General features: G+C 49.6%; 2 protein-coding genes across 5 annotated transcripts in view; both read left to right on the top strand.

Moving 5' to 3' along the window:
• Positions 1–1,022, top strand: part of ACSF2 (acyl-CoA synthetase family member 2) — a 34,006-nt gene extending 32,984 nt beyond the window's left edge. For all 3 annotated transcript variants that reach the window (XM_078065521.1, XM_036076248.2, XM_036076249.2), the window contains 2 exons: positions 88–156; positions 428–1,022. In XM_078065521.1, the coding sequence (XP_077921647.1) occupies positions 88–156; positions 428–478 (120 nt within the window). In that variant the 3' untranslated portion in view covers positions 479–1,022. The remainder of the gene's footprint in view (positions 1–87; positions 157–427) is intronic.
• Positions 1,023–2,310: 1,288 nt separating this feature from the next.
• RSAD1 (radical S-adenosyl methionine domain containing 1) lies at positions 2,311–12,418 on the top strand. 2 transcript variants are annotated; one of them, XM_078065523.1, is made up of 10 exons: positions 2,311–2,627; positions 3,017–3,150; positions 3,268–3,472; positions 6,249–6,614; positions 6,803–6,866; positions 7,300–7,447; positions 7,619–7,673; positions 8,070–8,173; positions 8,362–8,511; positions 11,679–11,959. In XM_078065523.1, exons 1-9 carry the CDS (start codon positions 2,493–2,495, stop codon positions 8,477–8,479), a joined length of 1,329 nt encoding a protein of 442 aa, XP_077921649.1. In that variant the 5' UTR covers positions 2,311–2,492; the 3' UTR covers positions 8,480–8,511; positions 11,679–11,959. The 2 variants fall into 2 exon arrangements, with proteins under 2 accessions (XP_077921649.1, XP_035932152.1); XM_036076259.2 differs by lacking the exon at positions 11,679–11,959 and adding an exon at positions 11,966–12,418 and having other exon boundaries at positions 2,312–2,627.
• Positions 12,419–20,915: the final 8,497 nt, after the last annotated feature.

Genomic DNA, 20,915 nt, shown 5'->3' with positions numbered 1-20,915 from the left:
CCCACTGTCCCAGGTTTCACCTGCACCCCATCTCCCTAAACCTATGACCTCGCCCAGCCTCACGCTTTATCTCCTTCTGGTCTGCAGATCTCCCACTTCAAGATTCCCCGATATGTCGTGTTTGTCACAAACTACCCCCTCACCGTCTCAGGAAAGGTGTGTAAAGGGACCAGAGAGGGGCAGGGTGGCCTGGGGTCCTAGGTTCCCAGAAGGCCTAGGTGGCCCCACCTATGCCTCCCTCAGCAGTGGGCAAAAGAGTCTGTCCAGAGGCTGGCAGTAGGGTGACCAAGTAGCTCATCCCTGTTTGTCCCAAACTTTCCTGGCTTTACCCTAAAAAACTCCTCAGTCTCAGGCAAACCAAGCCAGCTGGTCACTGTTGCTGGCAGAGGCCCCAAGCCTGGCTCTCACTCTGTTCTTTTTCCTCTAGATCCAGAAATTCAAACTTCGAGAGCAGATGGAACAACATCTAAACCTGTGAATAAGGGACTGGGGGTCCTCCCAGGCCCTCCTGCCCTTCCCCCACACTCCCGTCTGTCTTTGTGATTTGGCATAAAGAGCTTCTCTGTTTTCTTTGGTTGGTCTCTTGCTGGCGTGCTCTCTTGGCAGCCGCTCTGGGATGGAGAAAGGACGAGGCACTTTCAGACCTCCCATTCCTTGTCACGATAGTGCTAAGCCCTTTGGCGTGCATTATCTACTTAATTTAATCCTCATTCGATCCCTTTGAGATACCAACCCAATTCTTTTTTTAAAGGTATACTCATTGCTTTTTCACAGTGTTGTCAGATTAGTCCAGCAAGAAGTATTCCTTTTAAAACAATAAAAGCTGGGGCTCCTGGGTGGCTCAGTCAGTTAAGCATCTGCCTTCAGCTCAGGTCACGATCTGGGGTCCTGGGATTCAGCCCCGCATTGGGCTCCCTGCTCAGCGGGGAGTCTGCTTCTCCCTCTCCCTCTGCCCCTCCCCCCAACTTGTGCATGCTCTCTCTTTCACTCTTTCAAATAAATAAAATCTTTAAAACAATAAATGCTTTATTAAGATAAAATTGCACATACCATCCAATTCACCCATTAAAAGTATCCTATTTGATGGTTTTTAGTAATTCATAGATATGTGCAATCAACCCGTAAGTCAATTTTTTTCATTGAAGTATAGTTGACAATGTTACATTTGTTTCCCAAAGTCCATTTTAAACATCTTCATCACCTTAAAAAGAAACTCCATACCCTCTAGCTATCATCCCACATCCTGTTATTCCACTGCCCAAGCCAAAACCAACCCATTTTTTTTTTTTTAAATAGATGAACCTGGGGCTTCCTTGATGGGCTGGGCCAGATCTAGCATGCTGGAGCTTGACGCAAGAAATAAAAACAGCTGGGTTCCAAAAGGCACATCAGTTTCTAGTTCACGGAGGCCAAAACTTTCCTGCTGCTTTCCATAGTCACCTCCCAGTGTGTCTGCCCCCTCCAGCAGCAGCCTCCTCTTTACTTTTCAGAAAATTCAGAAAATTTACTTTTAGGATGCTCCCAGTGCCAGAAACTATGCTAAGTGCTTTCATATGCATTTTCTCTTGAAATTTTCCCAGCAACCCTGCCAAGTAGGCACTAGCCCAATTTCACAAAGGGTGAGACCTGGAAACTCAAGAGAGGTTCAGATTCTTACCCAAAGCCACACAGCTGGAATTAGAACCCAGATGTCTGGCTCCAAAGCCCACAGTCATTTCACTTTATCAAACAGTTCTTCAGGTGCCTGCTTCTCCAGCCTTTCACCTGCACCTCGTCTCTCATACATACACCATCTTTGACTCTCCCAGCAGGTGCCCAGGTTGGCCTGACCCAGGAGATAACAGCTTACTCTCCTGGCCAAGCCGGCTGCCCCCTGGAAATTTCTGCACCTTCAACATCCAGCCCAAGGTGCCCTCTCCTTTCCCCACTGGCTCCACGGCCCTTGTAACAGACCGGCCACACAGCACAGAGCACGCTGCCCTGGTATCCAGCAGGTGCTGAATTGATATCTGTCGCCCGCTCCTACTGGTTTGTCTCTCTCCTGTCTTAAGCACCTGTACTGCGACCTGGTTTTATGCATCTAGATGTCCTCAGTGCCCAGCCCTGAGCCAGGCACGTAAAATGTGAAGGAAGTGAGTGAACGGACTAAGAATTCCTGGATGGGTCGAGGAGCTCGCCCTCGGACAGGGTGAAAAAAGGACGGCGGCTCAGCCCCCAACCCGGCCCCCGCCCGCCTCCCCCCTACCCCGCCCCCCCGCAAGGGACCGACAGGCGGCTGCGGAGAGCGCGTCCGTGCCCAGCAGGTGGCGCCGCAGCAGCGAGGCCCCCGGGCCCAGGCGGCCCGTCCGGAGACGCGGCCGGCGGTCACGCAGCCCCTCTTCCTTCCGCCGGGGCGGCCCAGCTGGCCCGGCTCCGCGCACTCCCGTGCGCCCCGGGCGCGTGTCGGCCGGATCTCCCGGCGCACCGGGCCGCTCCCCGCCGCAGCGGGCGCCATGGCGCTCCCCGGGGCCCGGGCCCGCGGCTGGGCGGCAGCGGCCAAACTTGCCCAGAGGCGCCGCCACGCCAAGGGCGCGAGAGGATCCTCGAGTCGTGCGCCCCCGAGCTCGCGCGCGGCGCTTTACGTGCACGTGAGTGGGGCGGGGGTGGGGCCGGCGGAGCGGGGCCCACGTGGCGGCTGGTCGCGCGGTGAAGCCACCTCCGTCTGTCCCGGCCCGCAGACGAGGTCTGGGACGGGACGCGGTCCTCGGGCAAGGAAATGTCCCGGATCGGAGACTTGAAGTCGCTGGTGCTCACCAGTTCGGTGACCTTGACCGAGTGATTTCCTTCTGAGCCTCAGTTTTCTCCTAATGAAGTGGGCATAATATTCCCTGTCTCACCTGCCCTGGGGGGTTGTGTGGCTTAGATGGCGTAGCCGTTGTTGAGGATTTTGGGATGGGGATGTGTGAGACGGAACCCTGCAAACGGCGAGGGCCGCTGGGGTCACCCCGCGCCCCGCTCATCCACCCCTGCCCCCCAGTGGCCGTACTGTGAGAAGCGCTGCAGTTACTGCAATTTCAACAAATACATCCCCCGCGGCGTGGAGGAGGCAGCCATGCGGAGCTGTCTGGTGACCGAGGCTCAGACGCTGCTGCGACTCAGCGGGGTGCGGAGGTCGGTACTGGGGCTGTAGGCGGGGTCTTAGAAGTTGTTTGGAGGGAGTAGCTAGGACCGGTGCAGGCGTCCCGGAGGGCTCCCCCAGGTCTCATCTTCTCCACCCTCTTTCTCCAGGGTGGAATCTGTGTTCTTTGGAGGGGGCACCCCCAGTCTGGCCAGTCCCAGCACTGTGGCTGCTGTCCTGGAGGCGGTGGACCAGGCAGCTCACCTGCCTGCAGACTCCGAAGTCACATTGGAGGCCAACCCCACTTCGGCCCCCGGCGCCAGGCTGGCAGCTTTTGGGGCTGCAGGGGTCAACAGGTTGTCCATCGGCCTCCAGGTAGCCCATCTCACCCACCGCATCCCAGGGCACCCAGACCGTCAGTGCTGTCTCTCCTCTGGTCACATTCATTAATTGGGCAAACATTTATTGAGCTCCTCTGGGTGCCAGGGCCCAGTAGGCACTGGAAAGTGTATGGTGACACTTGTGCTTAATTGCTGCTGTGCTAGCCCCCAGGCTCCATGAGGCGGGGATCATGCATGCCTTTTTTTTTTTTTTAATCACAGTATTCCAAGTACCCACCATAGTGCATGGCACAGAGTAGACAGTCAAAAATTTTTGTTACATGATGGGAGACACAGGAGGAGGCAGACAGGTCATCAGATCATTGCAGCATGGTGAGGGCTGCCAATAAAGGGGTCTCAACAAAAGGCTTTCAGAGTACAGCCCGAAGGGCATCTCAGGCTGATGAAATCCTGGACACCTTCCTGAAGGAGGTGATCTTTGATGAGGAGGAGGACTTCCACAGGCGAGAGGGTGTGGGAGGAAAAGACACAGGATATGGAAGAGTCTTGCACGTTCTGGGGAGCTATGAGTCATTCTGGCACTGGAGAGGCGGGAGGCAAGGCTGCAATGTAGGGCCCAAAAGCCTTGAGCATCATACTAAGGAGTTTGGGTTTTTTGCCTCATGGTGATAAGGGACTTGTTGAAGGTTTTTTTTTTTTTTTAAAGATTTTATTTATTTATTTGAGAGAGAGAATGAGATAGAGCATGAGAGTGGAGAGGGTCAGAGGGAGAAACAGACTCCCTGCTGAGCAGGGAGCCCAATGCGGGACTCGATCCCGGGACTCCAGGATCATGACCTGAGCCGAAGGCAGTCGCTTAATCAACTGAGCCACCCAGGCGCCCCTTGTTGAAGGTTTTTAAGTAGAGGAGAAACATACTCTTTTCAGGTTGACTCCTGGTATATCCCTATCCAGTATTGTCTACCCTTCTAATACATCTACCACTTACAGTAGAGTTTGGGGTCAGGGCTTTGTTCTGATGGGATACACTGAAAAGGACACATCATTTCTGAGATATTCTGGCCCCAAACGCATATCCTAAATCTAATTGTGAGGAACCATCAGGAAAATCTAAATAAGACTTTTTGGGGGGCACCTGGCTGGCTCAGTCAGTGGAGCGTGTGACTCTTGGTCTCAGGGTCGTGAGTTTGGGCCCCACAGTAGAGATTACTTAAATAAAAAAATAAATAAATAAGCTTTAAAAAAAAAAAAAGACTTTTTTTGTGGTAAGAACAGATAACCTGAGATCAGTGTACCCTCTTAACAAATTTTTTTAGTGTACGGTATGGTATTAATAACTATAAGCACAGTGTTGTACAGTAAGTCTCTAGAACTTATTAAGAGATGTTTTAAAAACTGGCCTGTATTCTTCAAAAATGTCATGTCATGAAAGACAAAGGCTGAGTATCTAGACTCAAAGAGAGGAAAGGAACAATGAGAGCTGACAGCAATGTGTGACCCAGTTGGATCCCGGATTCAGGTGGCAAGGGGAAGTTACTACAGTGAACATTATTGGGACAACTTTTGAATATGACTCTGTATTAGATAATGGTGTCGTGTCAGTGTTACATTTCCTGAACTCTATAATTGGATTGTGGTTATGTAAGAGATTGTCCTTGTTCTTAGGAAATGCGCACTTTAGTATTTAGGGGTACAGGGGTATGGTGTTTAAGTTAATTACATTAAAGCAACCACATTGCAAGTGCTCACTAGCGTCTGGTCAGTGGCTAGCATATTCTACTAAAATGTTCTATATCTGCAGTGAGCAGTACAGTAGCTACTGACCACATGTCAGTGAACGCTTGGAATATGATTACTGAAATTTAACTAACTTAAAATTAAATAGCCACATGTGGTTAGTGTCTACTGTATTGGACAGTGCACATAGAGGACATCTCTGTCATCCCAGAAAATTCTTTTGGTCAGTGCTGGCCTATAACTTACTGCCAAATGATTCAACATTGTAATCACGTACGTGTATATTTAGAGACAAAGCAAATGTGGCAAAATGTTATTTGGTGAATCTAAATGAAGGTCTTTATTGTACTCTTCTTTCAATTTTTTTAGAGGTTTAAAGTATTTTTCAAAAAGGAAAACTTAAAAACACTCTCGGCTTTGGAGTCAGACAGTCCTAAATTCCAGGTCTGACTTTGTATGACCTTGGGCAAGTTACTTGGCATTTCTTTTTTTTTTTTTTAATTTTTTATTTTATTTGAGAGAGAGAGAGTGAAAGAGAGAGCACAAGAAGGGGTAGGGTCAGAGGGAGAAGCAGACTCCCCACCGAGCAGGGAGCCTGATGCGGGACTCGATCCCGGGACTCCGGGATCATGACCCGAGCCGAAGGCAGCCGCCCAACAAACTGAGCCACCCAGGTGCCCTTCTTTTTTTTTTTTTTTAAGACTTTATTCATTTGAGAGAGAGCGCAAGCAAGAGAGCATGAGCGGAGGGGGAGAGGGGGTGGATCCCAGGACCCTGGGATCATGACCTGAGCCCAAGGCAGACGCTTAACTCACTGAGCCACCCAGGCGCCCCATTTAACACTTCTAAACCTTAGTTTTCTTATCTATAAAATAGAGCTAATGTCGGAGGATTATAAGGATACATTACACGTTGTTTAAAAATGCTTTGCGCACAGTGAGCCATAACCCTTGGTCGTGGCTTGTTCCGGCTCCCTGCCCTGTCCTGTGTACCTGTCCTCAGTAAGGTCGGTCACATGTGCCTGTCTGCCTCTGAGCTGGCCTCCGTGCTTACGCCTGATCCTCTCTCCTCAGTCCCTGGATGACACCGAGCTCCAGCTGCTGGGGCGGACACACTCGGCCAGAGATGCCCTCCAGACACTGGCAGAGGCCCGGCGCCTCTTCCCCGGCCGCGTGTCTGTGGACCTGCTGCTGGGGCTGCCGGCCCAGCAGGTGGGGCCGTGGCTCGGGCAGCTGCGGACGCTGCTGGGCTGCTGTGACGACCACCTCTCCCTCTACCAGCTGACCCTGGAGCGGGGCACCACACTCTTCACCCAGGTGCAGTGGGGCACCCTTCCTGCCCCTGACCCCGAGCTCGCTGCTGAGATGTACCAGGAGGGACGGGCCGTGCTCCGGGAGGCCGGCTTCCGCCAGTATGAGGTCTCCAACTTCGCCCGGAATGTAAGTCCTGGGGCCGACGGCTGAAGTTGGGGAACAGGCAGGCCAAGCTGGGACTGGAGAATTGTGGCCCTCTGGGGAAGGGGGTTTCTGCTGGCTGCTCCCGAGGCCTGAGCTAGGACCTTCTAACCAGGTGCAGAAACGGGCCCACCTTCTTCACTCTGAACGGGCTATTCCCTCCCTCCCCGCAGGGGGCGCTCAGTACCCACAATTGGACTTACTGGCAGTGCGGTCAGTACCTTGGCATTGGGCCCGGTGAGTCCCCTGTGAACCGAAGAAGGGATGACTCAGGAGCAGAATGTCACGGCTGTGTGATCTTGGGCCACTTACTAACCTCTCCAAGCCTCTGTTTCCTTCTGCATAAAGTGCAGCAACAAATAATACCTACTTTGTAGAGCTGTTCAATATATATTTTGAGATGCTGGGTATGGCGCCTGGCACCGTGGTTCTCAATTGTTAGCACGTACCAGAATTACCTGGAGGGCTTGTTAAAATGCAGATCGCTGGGCCCCGCGTCCAGAATTTCTGACTGGGCGGGCTTGGTTGGAGTAGGGCCCAAGGATTTACATTTCTAGCATATTAGATGCTATTTGTCCAGGGACCACATTTTGAGAACCACTGATTCAACATCTGGCGAGCACCCAGCATTCGCTGCTACTAAAGTGGGGGTGGTGCTTGATGTTGCCAGGGGCCCACGGGCGATTTGTGCCCCAGGGGGCTGGGGGCCACACCCGGGAGGCTCGGATCCAGACCCTGGAGCCGGACAACTGGATGAAAGAGGTGATGCTGTTTGGGCACGGCACCCGCAGGCGCGTCCCCCTGGGCCAGCTGGAGCTGTGAGCATCTGAGGGGGGCCTGCACCCCCAGAGCCCTCCCCACTTGCACACCTTTGCTTCCTGCCTTGCCCTGCCCCCTCCCTCCCCATCCTGCATGTCCTTGTATGTGTGTTAAGAACGGGGGGAGGCCCAGGTCTCCTCTCCAGGACACCCTGATGGTTGTTCTCTCAGGCTAGAGGAAGTTTTGGCCATGGGGCTACGTACAGATGTGGGGATCACTCACCAGGTAAGGGGGGATGGGGGGGCTGTGGCACACCACTTCTTCTCCTAAGTCCTGCAGAATCACTCTCCCTTCTGTGCATGCACACGGGCACAGACACACACCTGGTTCTCTGGGGCGGGTAACTGGAGATTGGCCTTGGCCCAGCCAAGGCCTGATGGGCAGAAACAGTGGGCAGGGTGGGGCTGTGGTGAGGACCCTGGACTAGGGCCACACTAGAGCCCGCCCGTCCCCCCCCCCGCCCCCCGCCACCCGGGCTCTAGATGTGCATGAGTCATTGCAGAGATCCCTGTGCAGATCGGACCCTCCCTTGCCCTTACCACACCCCCAGACATGGGACCAGAGTAGCCTGGCCAGCTACCTGCCATGGCCTCTGCACCCCTCACCCTTCTGGTTTCCCAGCACTGGCAGCAGTTTGAGCCCCAGCTGAGCCTCTGGGACGTGTTCAGAGCAAGCCGGGAGGTGAAAGCACTGCTGGCTCAGGGCCTGTTGCTGCTGGATCACAGGTATGTTGTGGGGGGCGGGGGCCTAGTGCCAGGAGGCCCAGGGAGCCCTGACTACAGATCCACAGGCCCAGGAGGGAGAAGGACTGACGAGGAGGGGCCGGTGGGTGCTGGGTGCTTCGTACCGCTGGACAGCGAGGATTGAAATTGGTAAGACGAGGCGGTCACGCCCAGGCCTCTTGGTTTTCCAGGGGTCTTCGGTGTTCCTGGGAGGGTCTGGCTGTGCTGGACTCTCTGTTGCTGACCCTCCTGCCTCGACTCCAAGAGGCCTGGCAGCAGAGAACCCCCTCCCCTGTGCAAGGAGGATGACCAGACGCTCCTGTGTCCCAGGACCATGCCAGGTGGGCTTCGGGGGCGGGACTGACGCTCTCCACTGGCAGGTGCCGTCTCAGCACCAGTCATTGCCCGGCCTTGGCATCCCCAGGGGCATGGCTACCGCGAGGTGCATGCGAGGACATTTCTGGTTTGGGAACTGGCATCAGGGCCCCCCACCACCGCCAGAGAAGGAGTAATGGTTTCTGCAAGTGCCTCTCGTTAGTGGGCTCTAAAGCAAATCCTGGCTGGCAAGAGATTCTGAGAACTCTAGCTCTCAGGCTTCTAGCCCCTACGACATAGGGCAGGGACAGAGAGAGCCTGACGTGTGCTGGTGGACCCGTGCGTCCATCCAGTGCAGCGGCCTGCAGGACTCTGAGGACCGTGGGAAGGATCAGAGCAGGCCTCACTCTTTCTCTTTGGGCAACCACATTATGTCGGGTGCCAGAGCCCCACAGACCCTCCTGCGTCCCCCGCTCCCCTCCCCTCTACAGCCCTTGCCTCGAGAGAGTGAAGGTGGGGGGAGCTAAGCAGAGAAAAAGGGGAGGGGAGGAGAATTCAGGAAACACCCAGAGCCTGGTAATTTTCCCCTGGCCTTTTACCTACAGAAACGTTCGCCCGGTTTTATTTAAACAGCCGAACAAACCCAGTGAGCCCGCCTTGACCTTGGTCTTCTCTTTTGTCCAGCCTCCTTCCCTGGAGGGTAGAATCCTGATGTGGGGACCCGAGCCTTAGTGCAGGGCTGAGGGCTCCTTCCCCCACTGTACATTCCATTTTGAAAGATTTCAAGCCTACAGAAAAGTTAAAAGCATAGTTCGGTGTAAAGCACTAGCCTTCGCCGCGGGGTGTTTGTACAGTCTGGGAAGAGCAAGTATTTGCAATGTCACCGAGGACATCTTCGACCTGTAAAAAAAAGAAAATAGCCATGTTTCCAGACTTTGTGCTCAGCCTGTAGAGTTACTGATTGCTAAATTTTGGCCACATTTACTTTGCCTTTGAATAGCTAGCTAGCTCGCTTTCTTTCTTTTTCTTTGCTGCACCATTTGAAAGAAAGGTGTAGACATCAAACATTTTGGCTTGTATCTCCTAAGAAAAAGAACATTCTCCTATATAGCCACGGCAGTGCTGTCAACCTGAGAAAGTGTCCTGTCATGCAATAGTGTGCAGTCCTTTCTCAGATTTCCCCAAATGTCTCCAAAACACCATAAAGTTCCTTGGCTGGGGGCGGGGGAGGGGGGCAGGGACACAGGCGCCCGTGACGTTTTATGCTTTACTTTTGGCTATTACATCTGTTTGGTTTTTTTTTTTAAAAAACCCTCCTTTCTTTTTGTTTATTTTTATGACAGTAGATTTTTCAGAGCCAAGGCCACTTGTCTTACAGAATGTCCCATATTCTGGGTGTATCTGTTTGCTAGTGATTGGGTCTAGGTAAAATATTTTTGGCAAGAGTACATATAGATATCGTGTAGCTCAAGGTACATAATGCCAGGTCAGCCCACTCTCACTTGATTAAGGGGATGGATGCCCAGTCTGCCCATCATACAAGTACGTTTTTTCCTTGGAGATGAATAGATTATCAGTAGGGGTGATACCGTGAGAACAAACGAATGCCCTGTTCCCTGACAGTCATTTTGCTGCAGTGTTGTTAGCATTCACTGCTGATCCTTGCCGAAAATCAGTGACTACATTGGGAGGTGCAGAATGTTCAGTCCTGACTCTAACATCCTGTCTACGTTTGTAACTGGCGTTCATCCATAAAAAAAAGAGCTTTCCCTTTGTTTTTTAAAGGGCTGAAACTCTTAACCTAGAAATTGTATGCAGGGCGTGTGTGTATGTGAGAGAGACAGATGGGTGAGGGAGAGAGAGAGAAAAGAAAGGGGCATTTTCCTGTGCAGAGGTTCTGTAACTTTCTTACCTTATCGTATCAACGGGTCCTGTGATGTCAAAAGTAATTTAGTTCCGGTGCTCATCCGGGCATGCTAAGCTCAGCCTCTGGCTGGGTGACTAAGGATGGGGTTCCCTCCACCCTGCAGATATGGGAGCACGTGCAGTCCCTGGGTGCCTAGTGGCTGTATCAGTCCTTCTTTGACCTTGTGGTAACATGGTTAGTGTTACTACCTCACCTTTATTCATGAAATATTCAACAAGCACTAATAGTGTGCTCGGCTTGGCTCAGGGCATGCAGAGATGAATGAGACCCATCCCAGCCCTCGAGGAACTCACTGCCATATTGATAGATGTGTCAAGAGATAAAGTCCCAGGTTATCGGTAAAGATGGGCGGGCCGGCTAGGGAAGCGTAAGCCGGCAGCGGCCGCGTATTTGGTTCTGAAGGGCTGGGAGCTGGCAAGGGCGTATATGGTTTTTTCCTGCCCCCTCTGGCCCTGGGGCTGCTGGAAGGGTGAGCTGTGCTACTGGGGGGGGGGGCCTTTCTTCCCGAGCCTTCCCCTGATCTTGATATTCAAGAAGTGAGCACGGGGCCAGGGCAAGTGCAACATCAGATAACCTAGGTGCGCTCGGGTTTCTCCCAGCTGCCGGGGCTCGTGCCACCCGAGATGGCTGGGCCCTCCCTGCTGGGGCACCTCCCGAGGCCAGCGCAGAGGGCTTGGACGGGAGCCAGAGCCCAGTGCAGGCAGCACGGATCACCTTCAGTGACTCAGCCTCGTCCCACCCTCAGCAGCTGAATCAGAATCTCTGGGAGGTGGAGCCCAGGCAGCTAGCTTTCAAAATGCTTCCTAAGCAGCTCTAATGAGCAGGCCAGTTTGGGAAGCCCTGACATCTGCCTTCCATCCTGAGGGGCTGAGGTCAGGAGGACCAAGGGGACAGAGCTACTTTTTGACATGACACCGTGGAGTGGGGCCCCTCCCTCTGCGCCCCGGGCCTTCCGTGGCTCATTCATCAGAGGGGTTCTTCTCACTTGTGAGGTTTTGGCTGTCATCTTTTCACCCGCCCTGCTGAAAGGACAGGAACACAAATAAAAGGGGACAAGAAGCCACTGTGGGGACAAAGTGATGAGAGGAGCTGGGGAAATGGAATATGTGAGTGTGTGGTTACAACACGAAGGACCAAGCCTTCCACGTGCAAGAACGTTACAATTTTAAGCCTTAAACTGAGTCGTCCCCATCCCCCACTGGGCAGTGTGAAGTAGGCAGGACAACTATTTTATTTTATTTTATTATTACCATTTTTTTTAAGTAGGCTCTACACCCAACGTGGGGCTCGACCTCAAGACCCCAACATCGAGAGCCACATGCTCTGCTGACTGAGCCAGCCACATGCCCCTGGGGCAGCTATTTTAATTTCCATTTTACACTTGGGGACATTGAGATTCTTGACTCAAGTCCTATGAGGAGTAAGTAGCCCACCTGGTGTGATGCTTCTGGACATCCAGAACTTTCTGTGACATCGTCATTTTATAACAGGTCGGTTAACCTGTCTCTTAAATTAGGCAGATTTCTGACCGCCTTCTGGCCCCTCGCCCTCAGGCTTGAAGCTGCTCTGTCTGCCCAGTGCCAGGTAGCTGGACTTGGTATCTCTGTTTTCCCTCCCGAAGAGGCTCCAGCGGTGAAACCATCCACTTCCTGGGACAGGACTACATGCTGCAAAGAAAAGGACTTGAAATAATAGGATTACTGTAGAATCAGTGTTTGTGGCCCCCACGCCCAAGAATTCATACCTGGAAACTGAATCCCCAAGGTGATGATATTAGGAGGTGGGACCTTTGGGCGGTGACTAGGTCATGGGGGTGGAGCCTTAGTGCTTTTCTAAAAGAGGCCCCAGAGGACCCCTGGTCCCTTCCACCACATGAGGACATGGAGAGAAGATGGACGTCTGCAAACCAGGAAGTGGACCCTCAGCAGACCCCAGATCTGCCGGCACCTTGATCTTGGACTTCCCCGTCTCCAGAACTGAGAAATAAATGGTTATTGTTTAAGCCACCCGGTCTATGGTGTTTTTGTTACAGCAGCCCAAACGGACTAAGACAAGGGGGAAATAACCTGCCTGGTAGATTGTATTAATTGTTCGAAATGTCTACTAGCCCTCCTCGAATGCCCCTCCCTGAGCACCCTCGGGAGAGGATATGCCTGCCCTGTTGGACCTGGGCAGGGCCATGACAGTGGCCTGGCCCCATCTGTAAGAGCCCACGGGTGGGCCACTGTCTCCTCCCTCAGCCACAGAGGCCTGACATGTTCAGGTAGAGACAGTCCGTCGGTCTGGGGCCCGGAGTGAAGATGGGGGCAGAGGAGCGGCCGACCACAACAGACAAGCAGGAGTGAGAAATTACCATTTGTTGGAAACTGGTAGGTTTTCAGGGTGTCACTGCAGCGTAATGGAGACCTCCCTGGCTGATACAGTCTATAATCCCATCATTCAAAGATGAATCACCGCCAGGATTCCAGTATGTAACTGTAGAAATTCTTATATGCAAATGAGCATATTTACATACAGTCTTACAAAAATGGGATCATCTAGCTCTTGCTGTGGAGCCTTCTCGTACCTAATATGTGGTGAGTGTCTTTCCACGTCAGATTTGTGTCTGTACTCTGTTTGTGTAGCTCCATAGCATACCACTGCATGGTTATGCCAAAATTTGGTTTCTAGTTCCTTTTTGGTGAAACTGGAGGTTTAAATGTTATTTTTATAAGCTCCATGAGGAACGTCTTAGGTAAATATTTTTACACCCTGGCTTGACCATTTCCTTAGGTTTAGGATAAGTCCTAAGAAGTGGGATTGCTGACTCTGAGGATATGCACATCCTTTGGATACACAGTGCCAAACTACCCACCAGGAAGCCTGCCTGGATCCCCCTCTGGCCAGCTCACTAGTGCTCATTTCTCTGTAATCTCGTCAATAGCAAGCATGATCAACTTATCCAGATGATCCCAATCCAAAGAGCACTCAATCCTCCCATCCAAGTACTAACCAGGCCCAACCCTGCTTAGCTTCCGAGATCGGGCGCGTTCAGGGTGGTATGGCCGTAGACAAAGAGCACTCAATCCTAGCTTTATGATCAGCTAATGGACTGCCTTCCTAACTTTGGCAACTCTTCCATCCACCTGATCCCTCTCAAGTCAGGGAGCCAAGTGGGCACAACCTCTGGGACCACCCAGGTAGAAGGCCAAGCAGGAACTGTTGCCCTGTATTCTAGATCCCCTCTGGATTTCTCTTATGCAGAGCTCCTCCCTCCTATCTTCCTCTCCCTGCTTCCCCGTCTTTTCCTAAGGGGATTTTTAAAGCCACTTTAAAAAAAAATTATTACACAAACAACATTATGGAAACATTAGAATTCTAAATGAAAAAGAAAAAAAAAAAAACACAACTCCCCACCAATCAGTGGTCCCAACAAATTCAGTGGTTTTTATTGGCCTGTGTGCCCTTGCCAGTCCTCATCCAAATGCATGCAAGATTTTTGCCCAGCTGGGCTCCAGCACAGATCTCATTTTGCATCTGCGCCTTTGGCCACTAGTTGGGTCAGAAGCATTGTTCCATGTTGTTACATGGTTGTCCTCTGTCTCATTTTGTTGCACAATGTCCCAGTGGGTGAATAATTTAGTAATTATTACCCTGATGTAAGTCACTTAAGTGGTTACCCGTTTTCCTCTACTATAAATCATGCTGCAGCACATGCTTTTGTGCATTTAGCTTCTTCCTTCATTGCAATTATTTCCTCAGGTCAATCCCCAAGAATGAGAGAGTTTAGGTTAAAGGATGGTGGGAGTGCTCGAATAATACTTGGTATAAAATGTTACTGTTTTCCAGAAGATTTTTCTTCTTTTCTTTTCCTGCTCAAAAAATAATGCTCTTTTTCAACCGTAGAGAGGAAAGCAAAAATTCTACTACCCAGAAGTTACCACTACTAACATTTGGACAACCGTCCCTCCAGACGTCCCTTGATGCATACGTATGCATATAGATGTAGAAATAAAAATAATTTCTCACCAAAGGGATCATATTCATGTGCCAATTTAGCAAGCTGTTTTTTTACTCAACAACATGTCCTGGGTTTTTTCACTGGTTCTGCCAGCCACAGTGCCCAAGGGCTATATAGCGTTCTGTAGTGCAGTCCTAGCTGGGAGCCGGGCACAGTGCCAAGAGTTATCCTGCATTAGCTCATTTAAGCTCCACACCAACCCAGTGAGATAAGTTCTATTATTATCATGCCCATTTTATAGATGAGGGAACAGGCTCAGGGAGTTAATTGACCGCCCAGGGTCACCTAGGTAGGAAGTGGTGGGGCTAGCACTCAGTTTGCATTCTCGGGGGCTCCGAAACAGATGTGTATATAAATAACACATGAATACATTCTTACTGTCAAAAGTAATAATCCTACGAGCAGTACCAGAGCATAGAAAGTAAAGTGTGAAAGTCCCCCTTTACACCCCACAAAGGTTTGACGTGTGTGTCGGTTAAGTTTAGGTTCAAGTGCAGATGACAGAAAACCAAAGTAACATAAGCTTAAGGAAATGAATATATTTCTTTTTCTTCCGTATAGAAGAGGTCTGGACAGAGCATTTCAGGGCTGGTACGGTGGGCCTGTGATCTCTGGTCATGAAGAACCCAAGCTTCTAACTTTGTGCTCTATCTTCTCAGTTCCTAACTTCTATCCCTTAAAGGCTCCACATGGTCTAATATGGTCCCTGGAGTTCCAGCCATCATGTCTGCATTCCGGGCAATAGAAAGGGGGGAGGGTGAAGGAGCAATGGTGTTTCCTCCAGCTGAATCAGCCCCCTCTAAAGAGCTTCCTCCAAAGTCCCCCTGCCCCATGACCTCGGCTTGCTTCTAATTGGCCACCCTTATGCACAAAGGCTGGGAAGTGTGATTTTTAAACTGAGCATGTTGCTGCTTCCCACCATCCCCCATAATAGAAGGGCTTGGTTAATTTAGAAAACTGTGGTGGGGGGGCGGATAGATATTAAGAGGCAGTCAGACAGCTCTACCACCATGTGTGTCCTTCCCTGTACCTTTTCTACAAATTTTTATATATATATATGTGTGTATATATATGTATATATATGTATACGTACATATGTATATATACATATATATAAATATAGTTTTAAAATATTGTGTAAATGGTACCTTGTTTTAGTTCACATATTAAAGTTTCCCAACCAGATTAAACATTTTCTATTAATTAATTTATTAATTAATAATAAAATTTCTAAAATTTATTTACTAATTATTGTGTTGTATGCATATTTCCTGATCGAGTTGAATGAACTGTGTAGATAGAATAAACTAGAACAGAATAGATATTATAACTATGTTGACTTTTTGTCTTATTTGCTGTCAGAATTGCTTCCAGTATACCATCCTTTTATCCAGTATACCCATCCTCTCTCTCCTTATTTTTGGAAACAAGTTTTCTAGACCTGTCAGGTATTTACATATTGAGTCCATCTTTTTCCCTGTGACTTTTCTGTCAGTTCCAGGCACCATAGAAGGGGTCAATTTCCAAGTTGTCTGCTCCCACCAGGAGACGCAGTCTAATGTTGGTGGCTAGGCCCACCTGGGTCTGAATCTCCACTCTGCTGCTTCCCGCCTGCATGCCCGGAGGCAGGTCAGTTCCTTCATCTGAGATCTAGTGTTTCGTGACGGGGTGTAGTGAAGGGGTTAGACCAGCCCCGGGTTATCAAAGCTGGCTCTGCGTCAGAACCACCAGATGGGAGGTAAAATGCACCTTCCTGGGCCCTCTGAGATTTACAGAATCCAAATCTCTGTATCCAGGAATCTGTATTTTTTATTTATTTATTTAAAACTTGGGTTTCATCACATTTTTTTTTTTTTAAGCATTTTACCTATTAGAGAGAACAGGAGCAGGGGGAAGGGGCAGAGGGGGAAGCAGAAGCAGACACCGCGCTGAGCAGGGAGCCTAACGTGGGGCTCGATCCCAGGACCCTGAGATCATGACTTGAGCTGAAGGCAGACGCTTAACCCACTAAGCCACCCAGGCGCCCGAGGGCTCTGTATTTTTTTTTTTTAAGATTTTATTTATTTATTTGACAGAGAGAGACACAGCGAGAGAGGGAACACAAGCAGGGGGAGTGGGAGAGGGAGAAGCAGGCTTCCTGCCGAGCAGGGAGCCCGATGTGGGGCTCGATCCCAGGACACTGGGATCATGACCTGAGCCGAAGGCAGACGCTTAACGACTGAGCCACCCAGGCGCCCCCAGGGCTCTGTATTTTTAAATGCTCCCCGGGTGAATCTGATGCGCAGACATACTTCAGGACCACTGGGCCAGCCCATGTCCGAGATCGCTTCCTGCACCGCAGTCTGAGTAGGGAGTTGGGCTGGGGGCTGCACCAGCCCTTGGCTACAGTCATTGCTGTAGCCAGCAGGTCTTGCCTCTTCCTCTTGGATCAACAGCTCCCATTTCACATCCAGCCTGATCAGCAGCCCCCTCTCCCTACTTTGGGGCAGGGGATGGTAAGATGGTAGTCAGGCTCCTGGGATGTGGCCTGAGTGGCTCTCATAGCAATGCCCCTGGGAGGAAGCCAGTGTCACTTACTAGCTGGGTGACCTGAATTAAGCCACTCTGTGAGTTTCCATTTCCTCACCTCTGAAGGCAGGACTGTGCCTTTTTCAAGGTTATTATAAGGTTGTCAGTGATGGATGGTTGGGTGGATGGATGGATGGATGGATGGATGGATGGATGGATGGATAGGAAGAGCCCTAGTATAATTCCTGGCAAAAACGCACATTTGACAAATGCAGTAGTTATTACTATTAGCGTTTTCATTGTGATTTACAGTGCCCGGGGCATGCTAGCCCTAAGGAAGACAGGTCCTAAACAGGAATTCCTGGTGCCTGACAAAGCCTTGCCAGTAGGTAGCCTTGGAAACATTTTCCTCCCATCCCACTGTAGAACTTGCCACCTCCCTGGTGGCTGGGAGGGCATGTGCCACAGGCAGAGTGACAGCCTCCAGGCAGCATCACCCATACTTTTTATACCAGTGTTCCTTGCTCTTCCCCAGCAGGTGAGACAGGAATGGCCCCATTCTTCAGGTGGCTGAGCTATGTAGGCAGGGATACGCTCCTGCCTCCCAGACCCCTGACACCTGGGGCGCACTCCCAGAGTGTGCCTTGCCTTTGCTCCCACCTCCTGATTAGTAGGTCTCTCGTGGTGCCCATTGACCCTCATTCTTCCCTAGACTTTGGGCCTCCTTACCTCCATGCCTACTGTTCCTGACTCAGCCTGGGGCTTCTACTGAACTTGACCAACTTACACAGGCCTCACTTTCTTTGATGACCTTTCTTACTGTGATCAAGACCCCAGTAAGAGGCCAAATGCCTTTCTGAGGCTCTTGGAAGCACCAATGGGGTATAAGGTGGGCAAGGTCTCAGCTCCTGGAGGCTGCTTTAGATCACTGAGGAAGCAAATGCCCTTCTTCCAGGTGCCTCCCCCCGGACTCACCCTTCAGGGTAATTCATGAAAAATACAAATGATCAATGTAAACTGTCGAGCAGGCAACCCTAATCTTGAACAAAGTCTGAAGGTCCAGGGACAATTTAACGGTCCTACTCATGCACCCCCAACTTGAGCACAGCGTGAATGGTTCCCTTCTTGGGCCCTGGTGTGTGAAAGCTTCAGATCCCAGCTCTGTCGCCTGTTCGATGCTTAATCTCAAGCAAGGGACTTTACCTTTCTGTGCCTCAGTTTCTTCATCTGTAAAATGGGGACGCTAATAAGATTCTCCACCTCATTTGATTATTGTAAACATTCAAGAAGTTAGCGTACATAACTAAAACAACCAGAGAAAAACATATAAGTTGGATTTCATCAAATTAAAATTTTTTGTGTGTCGAAGGACACCTTCAAGAAAGTGAAAGGACAACCCATAGAAGGGAAGAAAGTATTTGCAAATCATACATCTGACCAGGATTTGACATCCAGCGTATATAAATAATTCCTATAATTCAACAACAAAAAAGACAACCCAATTAAAAAGCAGGCAAAGGATGTAAATAGCCTTTTCTCCAAAGAAGATATACAAATGGCCAATAAGTACATGAAAAGCTGCTTGACATCATCATAGCTGTTAAGGAAATGCAAATCAAAACCACTGTGAGATGCCACCTCACATCCACAAGGATAGTCATAATTATTTTTGAAAAGGAAATAACAAGTGTTGGTGAGTTTGTGGAGAAACTGGAACCCTCATACCCAGTTGGTGGGAATGTAAAATGGTGTATCTCATCGAGAACAAAAAGGTTTGTTTCCTCAAAAAGTTAAATATAGAGCTACCACAGGACCCAGCAGTTCCACTCCTGGGCATGTATCTATGAGAGCTGAAAACAAGTTCACACAAAAGCTCGTACACAAATGTTTGCAGCAGCATTATTCACAATAGCCACAAAGTGGAAGCAACCCAAATGCCCATCAACTGATGAATGGGTAAATAAAATGTGGTACGTCCATACAGTGAATATTATTTGCCAATAAAAAGAGATGACATGTGGATACGTACTACATGGATGAACCTTGATAATATCATGCTAAGTGAAGGAAACCAGACACAAAAGGCCACATACTGTATGATTTCATATATATGAAATGTCCAGAATAGGCACATCCATAGAGATGGAAAGTAGATGTTTGCCAGGGATGGAGGGTGGGGGGGTGGTCGAAGAGTGGCTGCTAATGGATACATGGTTTCTTTCCAGGGTGACAGAAATATTCTGGAACTAGATAGTGGTGATGGTTGCATAACCTTATGAATATAGTAAAAACCACTGAAATGTACACTTTAAATTGTGAACTCTTTTTTTTTTTTTTTTTTTTTAAGATTTTATTTTTCTGTGGGGGGCCTGGGTGGCTCAGCCGGCTAAGCATCCAACTCTTGGTTTCAGCTCAGGTCATGATTTCAGGGTTGTGAGATTAAGCCCCCAGTTGGGCCCCGAGCTCATTGGGGCGTCTGCTTGAGATTCTCTCTCTCCCTCTCCCTCTGCCCCTCCTCCCCCACTCTCTCTCTCTCTCTCAAATAAATAAATCAATCAAAAAAAAAGAGATTTTGGGGCACCTGGGTGGCTTGATCGGTTAAGCGTCTGCCTTTGGCTCAGGTCATGATCCTGGAGTCCTGGGATCGAGCCGCTCCCTGCTCAGCAGGGGAGTCTGCTTCTTCCTCTCCCTCTGCCCCTTCCCCCTTGTGCTCTTTTGCTTGCTCTCTCTCTCTCTCTCAAGTAAATAAATAACATCTTAAAAAAAAAAAAGATTTTACATTCCTTCGAGGGATCTCTATGCCCAATGTGGGGCCCGAACTCACAACGCTGAGATCAAGAGTCACATGCCCCACTGACTGAGCCAGTCGGGCGCCCCTTAATGGTGAACTCTATGTTATGTGAAGTGTCATGTGAATTTTATCTTAATTTTTTAAAAAAAGTCAGTACAGCTGAAGTACTTAGAAGGCTACCCAGGCCATGGTGAGCCCTCAGGGAGTTTAGTTGCCATTTAGCTTAAACTCCATGGGACTTGTAGGGTGGTCCAGATCGAGCTGATAAAAAAAAATTCCTAAAAGGCATGTGACCTTTAGAGATTGAATTCACATACTTAATATATGTTAAATCATTTCTTGGGGCACCTGGTGGCTCAGTCGGTTAAACATCTGACTCTTGATTTTGGCTCAGGTCATGATCTCAGGGTCCTGGGATTGAGCTCTGTGTATCGGGCTCCCCGCTCAGCGGGAGGTCTGCTTGTCCCCCTCCCCCTCGGTCCCTCCCCCTGCTCATGTGCTCTCTCTCTCTTAAATGAATAAAATCTTAAAAAAAAAATAAAAAGCATTTCTTGGCATACAGTTTCTTCTTCCACTTATTTTTGTACTCAGTTTCAATTTTATATACTTTATACACATGTTTATGTATACATATAATAGAAACATTTATTTGTGGGGTGTTTTAAAATTTGATTTTCATGGTGCGCTTGGCTGGCTCAGTCAGTACAGCATGTGACTCTTGGTCTTGGGGTCATCAGTTCAAGTCCCACGCTTGGGCATGGAGATTACTTTAAAAAAATAAAATTTGATTTTCATGACCATTTCAGATATTTTTAAGATATGAGATGGGCTTCCAAGGCTCAGGCTGCATTTGTTTTTGAAGGCTCCATTGAGTTGTGGGTCCAGGGCTGCTTTGTGGCTGAGCCAGTCTGCTCAAGGCCAGGCCCTTCACTCTATCGCTTACAAGCTATGTGACCTGGGACAAGACTAAGGTTGCCAGATTCAAAGCAAATAAAAATACAGACACTGAGTTACATTTGAATTTCAGATAAAACAATACATTTTTAGTGTATGTTCCAAGTATTGCATGGGGCATACTTATACTAAAAAATATGTGTATATATTTGGTTTTTTAAAAAAGACTTTATTTATTTATTTGAGAGAGAGAGAACACAAGTGGGGTGAAGGGCAGAGGGAGAAGCAGACTCCTCGCTGAGCAGGGAGC

The sequence above is a fragment of the Halichoerus grypus genome, chromosome 2, assembly GCF_964656455.1.
Source record: "Halichoerus grypus chromosome 2, mHalGry1.hap1.1, whole genome shotgun sequence".
Lineage (NCBI taxonomy): Eukaryota > Metazoa > Chordata > Mammalia > Carnivora > Phocidae > Halichoerus > Halichoerus grypus.
Note: the sequence above shows the minus strand (reverse complement) of the source record. Positions and strands in the feature narration are given on the sequence as shown.

What these genes read in the sequence shown, in the direction of transcription:
- RSAD1 (XM_036076259.2), top strand. Translation starts at nt 2,493, where the DNA reads ATGGCGCTCCCCGGGGCCCGGGCCCGCGGCTGGGCGGCAGCGGCCAAA. An exon ending in GCGCGGCGCTTTACGTGCAC is followed by an intron (nt 2,628 to 3,016) that starts GTGAGTGGGGCG and finishes CCTGCCCCCCAG; the next exon opens with TGGCCGTACTGTGAGAAGCG. An exon ending in GGTTGTCCATCGGCCTCCAG is followed by an intron (nt 3,473 to 6,248) that starts GTAGCCCATCTC and finishes CTCTCTCCTCAG; the next exon opens with TCCCTGGATGACACCGAGCT.